Source organism: Syngnathoides biaculeatus, chromosome 10, assembly GCF_019802595.1.
Source record: "Syngnathoides biaculeatus isolate LvHL_M chromosome 10, ASM1980259v1, whole genome shotgun sequence".
NCBI classification, from domain to species: Eukaryota; Metazoa; Chordata; class Actinopteri; order Syngnathiformes; family Syngnathidae; genus Syngnathoides; species Syngnathoides biaculeatus.
In genome coordinates this window covers 13,864,113-13,875,690 of record NC_084649.1, presented here as the reverse complement: position 1 = coordinate 13,875,690, position 11,578 = coordinate 13,864,113, and the positions used below count along the sequence as shown (strand labels likewise).

Sequence of the window (11,578 nt, the reverse complement as noted above, 5' to 3'; positions counted from 1 at the left end):
GATCTTGACGTAAATCACGTCAAATCTGCAACTCGTGAATTTGGTTACAACTTGGCTGTTATCTGTTTGTATTGTGCCTTTCCTCATTATAATTGAAATTTAAGGACTTGAGCTACAGCTATACTACAAATTCGAGGTGTGTTACCAAAGAATTTAAGATCTCACCTTGTCAATAACGCGCAGTCGCAAAATCGTAGTTTTATCATTGTAAATGTAAAATAGGACAATTTACCCACTACAAAGCCTTCAATTTGAGATAGGATGTGGATGTCCCCCTCACGTTATCCCTCAATAGCATATTTTGTGATCATATGAAGGTGATTCTATGTGAGAGGAAAAGGAATGGAAAATTGATTTGACGCTCAAAATCTTAAGCACAAGAGTATTCAGACAAGAAATGATGAGAAGGAGCAATTGTTAAAAAAAAAAAACAAAAAAAACCCCTTAGATTTAAACCTTGAAGATGATTAGCAATTTGTGTGGACATACATGTTCATATATTTTCATTTTCTAAAACCTTTGGGACAGTGTCTTCACAAATGCCCGAACGATGCATGTATTCAATTCATGGTCAAAGAATGAGCAGAAATAAGTTCTGCCATTGGGTTCCAATCACAAATGGACATTTTACAGTTACATTGTGAACTTTGGTGTTAATATGCAATGTCTGGAAATAACCACAAGGAAAATAAAACAAGGTCAAGCACAAATTGAAACAAAGGTTCACTATCTTGACATTTTCTCATTAAAGTGATCAGACTGTTGTACTAAGAAATGCTTTATGAAAAAAAAGTTCCTGCTTATATGCTTTGATGTAACTGAAAATGCCAATGTACGTTGCGTTGGTTTGCTTCCTGTGTCTAGTCCTATTGATATTGTGCCTTCATTAGATTAGGTTTTGTAACCTTTCACCCTGTCCAGCTTTGTGACGTGCCCAGCACCAGCTTTCCCCTTGCTAGAAACAATTTAAACTTTCTACGACCGCATCCATTGGCCACAATGCTGCTGCTAAGATCCAAAGAAATTTCCCTCCAGACATGAAACCTTTGCCGCTTTATCAAAATATCCCCTCCAAAATGGGAGGGGATAAAACCTAAAATGTTAAGATATTGGGTCTCACCTATCCCCATTTGCCTTTGTGGGTGGTGTAATTGTACAGCTGTAGACTAAAGTGTGCTTTTCAACCCTGATGCATGTACGACCAATCCTTACCCCAAAAACTACTCTGTGAAACCTGCTTTTTGAAACACCCGGATGTTTTTGTATGCCTCTCACTTCCTGTAAATGATATTGCTTTAAATTAATGCGAACTCTTACATGTATCATGAAATTATGCATTTAACTACTTTTATCTTAACTACTGTAAGTTTTGTACTGTAAGGATTTACTCCAAATAAAGTCTATACCTTATTCTCTTGTCTAATGAGTAAATTGGAACTCAAAAGAAAAAAAACAAATCAAATTAACAACTTAGAAGACTTTGTGAAGACTTTTATTCCTCAGGAGTAAAGCATGACATTTACATGGGCTTTGGAGGAGCTCTTGGGGCACCAGCCTATAATAAACAAAGGAAAAAAAGTTGGAATTAGTGTTTGCAAAGTATGAGAAACTTTTCTTTTGTTGCGGGTCCTCACATTGGGCCTAAACCTGGGCGGGGGGGTGCGGTCTTTCCTGGCCTCACAGGAGCGGTTCCTCACCACTTTACTGTGGATGGCACAGCTGACACAGTAGTGCAGCTTCACGTAGAGCTTGGGTAGAACATATGCTACACAGAAAGGGGGGAGGGGCTCAGTAGTGGAACTTATTGCAGTATAGGATACAAACAAGAAAGGGCCCTCACAGTCAAAGACGCTGGCCTCTGAGATGTCTCGAACGGCTGCAGCCTCCACAATGTTCCTGATGACAAATTTCTTGATGGCCTTGTCCTTGGGGACGCAGCGGGCACAGTTGGTGCAGCGGATGGGCTGCACGTGCCCACGGCCCTTCTTGGCACGACCGTTATTCCTTCTCTTCTTGGTCTGAAATGCAAAGTACAAACTTAACAAGTGTAACTATAGTTATACACGACTGAAGTGCAGTTTACTCACAAACTATAAGTAACTGGATAACAGTACATGTTTACCATCTACCTAAGCAGCTCAGAGAGAGGGTGGCCGGATGTAGAAACGAAACACGACCCACCACTTCACGTTCCGACACAAATCCTGTGCTTGGCCATTGACGAATGTAATGTACACTAATGGACTGAAAAATAACGAGCATTATAAACATTTAATTTACTCTACTTTCATAGCTATAGTCAGGATATGGCACTTATAATGAATTATCTTCTAAGATTCAATCATATCCCCCGCTGGCTACAAAGACAGCATGCACAGTAATGTTAGCTCGCTATCCGCTAGCATTTAGGCCCGGACGCATTTTTAAATGTTTGAATGAGCTTTCAACGATCATATAACACACGGTGGGGGTAGTAGTGGTGTTATGAACGACGAGAGGGCAAATATGAGTTATTTGTCGGAAAAAGTAAGGATTTATTTCGTTTTTCACCGAACGCCTGCCGTTATGGTGAACTCACCATGATGCACGGGAAGCTGGAAAGAGGACCGGAAAAAGTTGTACAGCGCAAAGTAGTGCATTTCCGCTCCACCCAGGAAACGAAATGATTCTTAATACAAATACAATAAATACATTGGTTGTAACATTTTAGAATTTATTATTTCTAAATATAATCTACAATGTTTATACATTAAGTTTTCAAACAAAAAAGAAAAAAATTATTGACGCGCAAGGTTACCAATTTTTGCGCATGCGCGGGGTTAAATTACTCCAGTTATCAACGCAAGAAAAAATAGTGCCGTGTACAACAAGACTACAAATTATTGGTGAATGACAAAATTTGTATTCAATATAATATAGTTAAACAACTGAGGTATTGGACTGATATCACAACTCTGACCGCATGGTCTCAGGTCAGGTACTGTAAATCAATTCAACGCATCAACCAACACAGGTTTACAACATACTGTTCATTGAAGTTTGAAAATCAAAAGCGGGCAAAACGTACTCGAAACTGTGGTAAAACAATTCTCTGATGTGTAGTAAAAATGTATAAATAGATAGGGAGAGAATTGTTTTACTCTTACAATTATTGTATTAGTTATGTTATGTTATTAGTTATGTAGCGCATCATAGAACGCTTATATGACACAGTAAACTAATATCACATTCACTTCAGATTATCCATCTATTTTCCGAGACGCTTATCCTCACAAGTGTCGCGGTAGTGCTGGAGCCTGGAGCACTACTTGCGCCACCATTATAACATGAACTCGAGGGGGGCAGGGCCACGCTTCCGTACGTATATGTTGTCAACAGGTCAAAATCAAAACAAGGAAAAATACACTCACACTGGAAGGTTTATGAGGACAAAGATTTAATTTTTCAATTTAATAATAGTCGCTTACATATGGCTTAAGATGTGGTGGTCAAAGCTAAAGTGTAAAACACGACATGAAAAAAGGCCCAATTGTTATCTTTTTGAGCACAAATCATTGACAATAATGCTAGATTATAACTCAAACATGCACGAGAATTATTCCATCATAAAATGTGTTGTCTGTGTCTGTCTGTTAAATTTTGGATGCGTTGCAGTTTATTCAAGCTCACGGAGGCTGAAAATCTGTCAGAGATGAAACATCTTCAGGCAGCATAAACATCAGTACCACTGAAGCTGCTTACTGTACAATCGACACCCGTTAAATGGCAGCGGTAAATTCTTGGCGTAGCTTTACAAAGGGATATTTTTTTTAAAAAACAACACAAAGAAAACACATTTAAAAAAAATTATTTAAATAGTTCTTTGTCCCGTCCTTATTTCTTCTTGCTCTTCTTGTCCTTTGCCTTCTTTTTGCTGGGTTTCGGGTCTTTGGCCTTGTTGTAGAGGTAGAGTCCCACCAGACCGAGCAGAGTGGGCACCAGCACCAAACACAAGAGGGGTAACACGTCGTTCACCATCTTCTGCCAAGGCGTCTGCTGTGTCAACGAGATCACCTCCACCTCGAACTCAAGAGGCGCGTCGCCTGGCGAACATCGCAAACAACATTGTTACTGGAGCACTTGGAATATTACGCACGTTGTTTCAAACAAAGGGATTATAACAAATCAGTGGGTGGCAACAATAGAAAAAAAAATGCTGAAAAGACTCACATAATCCCCCAAAACATGAAAAACAACCAAAAGCCTTTTTTATAAAGCAGTATTAGGGTCACAATAAAAATAAATTTTTTTTTTGAAACACCGGCCATCCTTCTATGGTTCCCAAATGTGTCACCTACTAAAAGCCTCACTTAATAGACACCTCCCTTTTCCCATTAGGAAAATTTGGAGACGCATTGTTTGACTTTCACTAGCGGTTCTAACTTTTTTTTAAACATATTACCACCTAAAAAAATAGTGAAAGGGGAATTCCGGTGGTTTGGATTGACAATCTATCCAATAGGCCATGTCATATGTACTGTATCTTGAAAATGTGATGTTAATCCTCTCATTTAATGGTGTTTTGAAAAGATTTTTATCAGCAATTTTGGTGAGTCACATGACCCACGTGCACGGATGTGACATAATAGGCGCCCAAACAAAGGCTCGATTACGATGGGACACAATTATGGCCAGCGCTGATTTCTAGGATGTATCCTCATCTGATGAAGAAATAGCAGTATCGGTTGATCGGGAAAATGGAGGAAAGCTTTCATACACATTTGAACCTGTGGATGTAAATAATGTTGAATACTCAGATGGTTCTTCGGACAGGAATGACGTGGAGTCTGACAAGCGAGCTCCGGCGGCCGGCAACTAGCCACAAGCGAGCTCTGGCGGCGCTCCGCGAGCGAGCTCCGGGGGCCTTTTTTCGTCCGAAGAACCATCCAAAAATTCTACATTATTTACAGCCACAGGTTCAAATCTGTATGGAAGCATTCCTCCGTTTTCCCGATCAACCGATACTGCTATTTCTTCATCAGATGAGGATACACCCCAGAAATCAGCGTTGGCCATAATTGTGTCCCATCGTAATAGAACCTTTGTTTGCGCGCCTATTACGTCACATCCGCGCACGTAGGTCATGTGACTCGCCAAAAATGCCGGCGCCCATGAAAATTCGTAATTGCTAATAAAAATCCTCTCAAAACACCATTAAATGAGAGAGGATTAACATCACATTTTCAAGATACAGTACATATAACATGACCTATTGGACACGTTGTTAATCCAAACCAGCAGAATCTTCCTTTAACTCTCCCAAGTATTGTACCACTTAAATGAGCAACACTAAAATGCAATAAACACATTAAGCTCAAGTGTTCATAAAACAACGAGGCAATAGTTTTTATTCCTAATAAAATCACATTTAATCAATTGTAAACCAATGTAACATTATGGATTGAACATTAACATTGTGCTCAAATATAGGATAATAAAGAACTATGGTGAGATAGTGGTTAAATTTATTGGAGATAAAAGTTCAATAAAATGTCCTTAACCCTCTCCGGGCACAGGTTGCAAATTTGCAACAGGTTTAATATAATGGAAAATTCTAAGTCCAGAGTGTCATTTTCAGAAAGTATTAGATTTTTCTCTCTCCAAAATTTTATTTGGTCCAGAGAGGGTTAAATCATTTTTTTTTTTTTTAAAAACAAGCAGTTCTAACAAATTAAATGCAAATGTATTGTACTTTAAAATTAAATACACTTGAACTGTACATAAGACAAGTTCAAGGCATTGTAACTTTAAGCACAATTTAGGGCTAGTATTTAATTTAGGGATAGTTACTTCCAGAGACATTAAATATTTAACCGCTGAGACCATTGGTAAACAAAACAGCAGCACCAAAGCATGTAAACAGTCCCTGGCGTGGAGTCCTACCTCATTGTAAACAACTTTCTAGTCCAGAATTAAAAATGATCTTCGATTACATATACGTTGTCTTTAATACCAAGGAGTTTTCCAGTAGACTCTTACATGTGACCTCTCTGCAATGTTGTGGGTCTGTGTCCACGTTTAAGTTCACTTATCCTCACAAGGGTCATGGGAAGTACTGGAGCCTATCCCAGCTGTCAACGGCCAGGAGGCGGTGTACACCCTGCACTGGTTGCCAGCCAATCGCAGGGCACATTGAGATAAACAGCCACACTCACAATCACACCTACGGGCAATTTAGAGCCTCCAATTAATATTGCATGTTTTTGGGATGTGGGAGGAAACCGGAGTGCCCGGAGAAAATCCACGCAGGCACGGGGAGACCATACAAACTCCACACAGGCAGGTTCGGGATGAAACCCGGGACCTCAAAACTGTGAGGCCAACGCTTTCCAGCTGACCCACTATGCCGCCTTAAGGCAATATAAAAGGGAAAAAAATTGTGATGTTGGAGTGTCTGAGAACAAAGTCACAAAGTTACGAGAGAAAAAAAAAGTTGTAACGCTACAATGAAGTGATTCTGATACAGGAATAAAGCCCAGAAACAAATTGAATTATTATTATTATTGATATGTATGTTGTATGTATGTTTAAAACTCAATATGGTGACTGGTATGAACAAATGTGCATTTTGTTTTTGGATGAAGACCTCCCCAAAAAAATTGTATGAAAATCAGTAAAATGTTTTCTCCAGTTTACTCTATAGTGAGTGGATAAAAACGCATGCGTTTTTTTTTGCGCGCTCTACCTGGAATTGTAGGAGGGTAACCTTTTTTTCCATAGGCAAGGTGAGATGGAATGGTGGCTTTGATTTTTTGTCTGAATAAGAGAGTGGAGAGGAAACAAAAAGCATGAATTTTATAGATTAAGTATGAGGTTCGGCCTCACTTTATTGCTAAGTCATTTCTTACTTACCCTTCGCACACACCGATCAAGCTTTGTTCCAGACCTGAGAAGAAACATCAAATGAAGTTAGTCCAAGTCAATGCTCATACCGACGTGCATTATTTTAACACTGATGTGCTTCAGCATCCAAACCAATGAGTTGAGCACGTAACTTACCAGAAATGACCGTCCTCTTCCCCAACTCGACTACAAGAGGCTCCCGAGACAGTGAGGAGTCAATCACCTTGCCATCCATCAGTTTACCCTGATAAGCAGAAAGAAGAACAATTACTGTAAAGTCCAATTTCTATCATAACACTTTAATCCACAAATGTACACAATATATAGTAACTCATATTTGTTCATGAAACTGTATTATTTCAGATTTGCTATCAGCCTAATTAATGAATGAAATGGCTCCTGTGGGAAAAAAAGTTTCCTCACCCTGCTGAGACCTCCGACGGACGCCCTTGTTAAGCAACAATGTTTGTTACTATGTCACAGAATATCACACAGTAGTTACCCCCAGATACATTAATATTTGACAAAATTTGATAAACAAGATGAGTCATCCCCGATCCAATTCTCACATGGATGCGTGAGTGGGGAAAGGGTATTTCTTCAAACTCCCAATTCTTTACTTGATTTATGAGTTTTATTTGTTCCCATATCTCAAATCATCTTTCCATACTGTCATGAAAGGAAATCCCACTTATCTGTTCCAGACACTTCGAAAACACCAACAAAATTTTTGCGATGTACTTAAAAAAAAAAAAAAAATCACTGTACAGTACTTTCCGTACAGAATAATACTTAATTGAATATATATATATATATATATATATATATATATATATATATATATAATATCCTTAATAAAAATATATATAGGTATATATAAAAATATACTTAAATAGAATATAAAGAATTACACATCATGATATCGCTCTTTCAGAGGTAGTCGGCACAGTTAGATCCAGGCTTGTGTTGCTAGAGATATCGTTTCAATGTGCTGCTCCTGGTGCGATAGTGGTTAGCACATCTGCCTCACAGTTATGAGGATCTGAATTCAAATCCGGTGAGGAGGAAGAAAAGCGGGAAGGGAAATTGGATTGATGTGCTGTTCCTACTGGTTTGTATGCCTTAGCCACCAGGTGGCAGTACAGTATAATACATATGAACATATTATAGTGTATGTACTAAGGGCATATATATATTTATTAACAGACGAAGACTATTTGCATGTAAGTACGATTGTATGCTTCCATTTGGATTCACATTTAAGTTGTTTAAGCGTTTATAAATACCATATTGTTGATATTAGTTTACTTAGCCCATCTATGGCAGTTCCCGTGATGCGCAGGCATTACGCTAGCGGATGTTCATCAAGCAACGTTACGTGGTTTAGTTATATACACAATGTGTAACTTTCTTTTTTCAATGTTTAGTTTTACAGTCAATTTCAACTTGGCCTGGCAATGAACAGCTGAAAGAAAGGACTTGGTGTACTTTTGAAGAGTTCACTATCTGGTCCTCGTGACGTACGCTCCCACCATCTAGCGATTGTAACTCACATAATTGCTCAAAACTCAAGACAATATGTCATGTCATTATCCAAGCCACTTATCCTCACAAGGGTTACGGGAAAGCTGGAGCCTATCCCAGCTAGCTTCGGGCGAAAGGCAGCCTACACCCCGAACTGGTCGCCAGTCAGTCAGAGGGCAGATATCGACAGCATCACTGAGCGGGAATCGACCCCACGCTACCCGCACCAAAGGCAGGTGTCTGTACCCCTACACCACAGGTGTCAAACTCAAGGCCTGGGGGCCAGATCCGGCCCACCGCATGATTTTATGTGTCCCCTAGAGGCAAATCATGAGTATCAACTTCCAGAATTTTTTTGTTGAAATCTGTACCAAAATTTCAAATTGTCCTATAATGAATGATAACGTTGAGATAATACAAGCATTTTTGTGCTACCAAACAACAATAGTTGGAAAACCCCATTACTCTTGATTTCTGATTCCAAAACTAGTTCATAAATTTAATGTGTAAATATAATGAGGCGGTTCAAGATTTTTATCGTTTCACAGCCACAACGGCCCTTTGAGGGAAACAGCAAGTACAATGTGGCCCGTGAGAAATGACTCTCAAGACAATATATATACCATATATATGTATCAACTGAAAAGAGTCACTGATGGTGTAGTGGTACACACGCCTCCTTTTGGTGCGGGCAGCGTGGGATCGATTCCTGCTCAGTGATGATGTCGATATCTGTCCTGCGACCAGTTCAGGGTGTAGTCTGCCTTTCGCCCGAAGTAGCTGGGATAGGCTCCAGCTTTCCTGCAACCCTTGTGAGGATAAGCAGCTTGGATAATGACATGTATCAACCGAGTGACGGCTCATACCGCAAAAAACTATGTCCTGTCATTTGTAAGTCAAGGTATCACGCTTTCATTTATAAACTAGCCTATAGTGGAAAAAAAATACAGTATGTGGCTGCATACCAATGTTCCAGAAATAAAAATAATGAATGATTATTACGTCAGAGCAGCACGGTGGAGGTGTGGTTCTTTGATTCAGGGTTTGAATCTCGGCTATGGTCTTCGTTTGTGGAGTTTGCATGTTCTCCCCGTGTATTTTAAGTCCACTAAACACAAATTTTACCTCGAGTGTGAATGGTTGTTTGCTTCTATATGTGGGTGCATCAGAAACACAGGAGTCGGGAATCACTATAGTGGACCACAACCATAATATTAGAATAAAATGAATTAATGAGATTGAATGAATGCAATCTGATTATAGATGAAGCAACACTGAAAAAGATTCTCGTGTGTGTGTGTGTGTGTGTGTATGTGTGTGTGTGTGTTTGTGTGTGTGTGTATGTGTGTGTGTGTGGACTGTGCAGCCAGATCGTCAGCCTGGCAATGTGAACGCGTGGATGAGCTGCTCTCGTGTAATTGCTGACGTGTTGCACACAAGGGCCCCCGCGCTCTCGCCACACAACAGCAGTCGACCTGTACTCACATTGCCGAGATTTGCTTGACTCATCAAAACACTAGAATAAAACGTTTGGCTAGAACGATTTTGATTATTTACAGTGCAGTGCGTTTGGTTGCGTCTTACCGTGTAGTGAATCTGCAACGTGTCCCCCATTGTGGAGAGTACGGAACAAGTTTCGGGTTTCAGCTTGAAGCAAAATAGATGACCGTTAGAGTGAGACTTGCCTTTGTTCCAATGCATCGTTTATGTTGCGTGGAGCACCGATTTCAACTCACCAAGGTCTCCACCTGCACCACCTCCTCGTCGTCTTCTGCATTGTCGTCGCCCCGCACAAGTCCTCCCGTGAACGTGAAAGCTGCCAGCAGCAGCAAAACAAAGCTGCCCCGCATTGTTAACTTCTACGTGTGTTAAGGGAAAAAAAACTCTAAGAAAAAAAAGAAGCAAATGTAAGAGCGCAATCTACGTGGTAGTATTCGCAAGCAAATTCGTCGGACTGGACCCTCAGGTGGAAAAAAAAAAAAAACGTCTGTGCTCCGACCAATGCTGATGTGTTAAAAAGCGTGCAGAGATAAGCCCGAGCAGCCCGTGGACGTTGCCCCACAACAATTGGCTCAGCAGGACCAGCTTCCGCTCACATCACACACATCTGCACGTCGGCAAAAGATGTCCTGCTCCTCGCGTACGCCAGGGGACGCTGTGCCGTTTGAGGCCTGCCACGTAGCCGTCCAGGCCTGCTGTGCCACGAACGTCAAGGTCTGGGTTCTTGCAGAATGCAGCCACTGAGAGCGGTCCAGTTCGCAATGAGAAACACCGGAAGAGCATAAATATGGGCAATCAAAATAAAAACAATACCTGATTGAGTTTGTCATCTTGTGCTGCATGACCATGTATAGTATTTTTACACTACTGTGCAAAATAACTCATTATGCGCTGTTCGTTTGACTGAGTGCACTCCTTGACTGCTAAAAATATTAAAAAACTATGTAAAGTTAAAGAGGAATTACTTTATGCTAGAAGAAGTAACTTGATGATACAATTTCTACAGAGTCATGTCGCTGGCTTTTTATGCTTCCTCTAAATGGCTTAAAAGGAGTAACAGAGTTGCGTGTTTTTGACAGACACATTTAGGTCAAATTACAAAACATGCATGTTTCCTTCATTGAAGATTACATTTTCCATAGAAACTAACTTTGACCCAAACTCGTTGTTGTGTTTTGTTTCTATGTACAGTACATTAAATGTGTGCAATGTTAAGTGCTGAAAACGTGCAAACAAAACTTCCATCCATCCATTTTCTTTGCCGCTTATCCTCACATGGGTCGCGGGGGTGCTGGAGCCTATCCCAGCTATCAAGGGGCAGGAGGCAGGGTACACCCTTAACTGGTTGCCAGCCAATTGCAGGGCACATGGAGACAAACAGACGCACTCACAATCACACCAAGGGGCAGTGTCCAATGAATGTTGCATGTTTTTGGAATGTGGGAGGAAAACCTGAGTGCCCGGAGAAAACCCACACAGTCACGGGGAGAACATACAAACTCCACAAAGGAGGGGCCAGGTTCGATCCCAGGTCCTCAGAACTGTGAGGCCAATGCTTTATCTGCTCACCCACCATGCCACTGCAAGAAAGCTTAGTTAACTTAAATTTAGAACTGAATTTTAGCTTCTTTTTTTTTTAAATCATCATCAGCACTAGCCTGATTTTTGGGGC

At 40.4% G+C, this 11,578-nt stretch overlaps 2 protein-coding genes across 3 annotated transcripts; both read right to left on the bottom strand.

Moving 5' to 3' along the window:
- Positions 1 to 1,476: 1,476 nt before the first annotated feature.
- Positions 1,477 to 2,727, bottom strand: LOC133507048 (small ribosomal subunit protein eS26). 2 transcript variants are annotated; one of them, XM_061831606.1, is made up of 4 exons: positions 2,579 to 2,727; positions 1,841 to 2,018; positions 1,635 to 1,765; positions 1,477 to 1,555 (listed from the first exon to the last, which is right to left on the bottom strand). In XM_061831606.1, the coding sequence occupies exons 1-4, from the start codon at positions 2,579 to 2,581 to the stop codon at positions 1,520 to 1,522; spliced, it is 348 nt and encodes a 115-aa protein (XP_061687590.1). In that variant the 5' UTR covers positions 2,582 to 2,727; the 3' UTR covers positions 1,477 to 1,519. The 2 variants fall into 2 exon arrangements, with proteins under 2 accessions (XP_061687590.1, XP_061687589.1); XM_061831605.1 differs by lacking the exon at positions 2,579 to 2,727 and adding an exon at positions 2,182 to 2,277.
- Positions 2,728 to 3,561: 834 nt separating this feature from the next.
- Positions 3,562 to 10,580, bottom strand: fkbp11 (FKBP prolyl isomerase 11). Its single transcript, XM_061832415.1, has 6 exons — positions 10,143 to 10,580; positions 9,991 to 10,053; positions 7,039 to 7,126; positions 6,892 to 6,925; positions 6,725 to 6,795; positions 3,562 to 4,082 (listed from the first exon to the last, which is right to left on the bottom strand). The coding sequence occupies exons 1-6, from the start codon at positions 10,254 to 10,256 to the stop codon at positions 3,874 to 3,876; spliced, it is 579 nt and encodes a 192-aa protein (XP_061688399.1). The 5' UTR covers positions 10,257 to 10,580; the 3' UTR covers positions 3,562 to 3,873.
- Between the last annotated feature and the right edge of the window lie 998 nt (positions 10,581 to 11,578).

Bases quoted from the DNA above. Each gene is read 5' to 3' on its own strand.
- LOC133507048 (XM_061831605.1), bottom strand. From the start codon at position 2,271: ATGTTTATAATGCTCGTTATTTTTCAGTCCATTAGTGTACATTACATT. The intron at 1,766-1,840 runs GTGAGGGCCCTT...CTTTCTGTGTAG, and splicing joins AGAGGCCAGCGTCTTTGACT to CATATGTTCTACCCAAGCTC. The intron at 1,556-1,634 runs GTGAGGACCCGC...TGTTTATTATAG, and splicing joins CGCCCAGGTTTAGGCCCAAT to GCTGGTGCCCCAAGAGCTCC.
- fkbp11 (XM_061832415.1), bottom strand. From the start codon at position 10,256: ATGCGGGGCAGCTTTGTTTTGCTGCTGCTGGCAGCTTTCACGTTCACG. The intron at 6,926-7,038 runs GTAAGTTACGTG...GTTTCTTCTCAG, and splicing joins GAAGAGGACGGTCATTTCTG to GTCTGGAACAAAGCTTGATC. The intron at 6,796-6,891 runs GTAAGTAAGAAA...TCTCTTATTCAG, and splicing joins TTGATCGGTGTGTGCGAAGG to ACAAAAAATCAAAGCCACCA.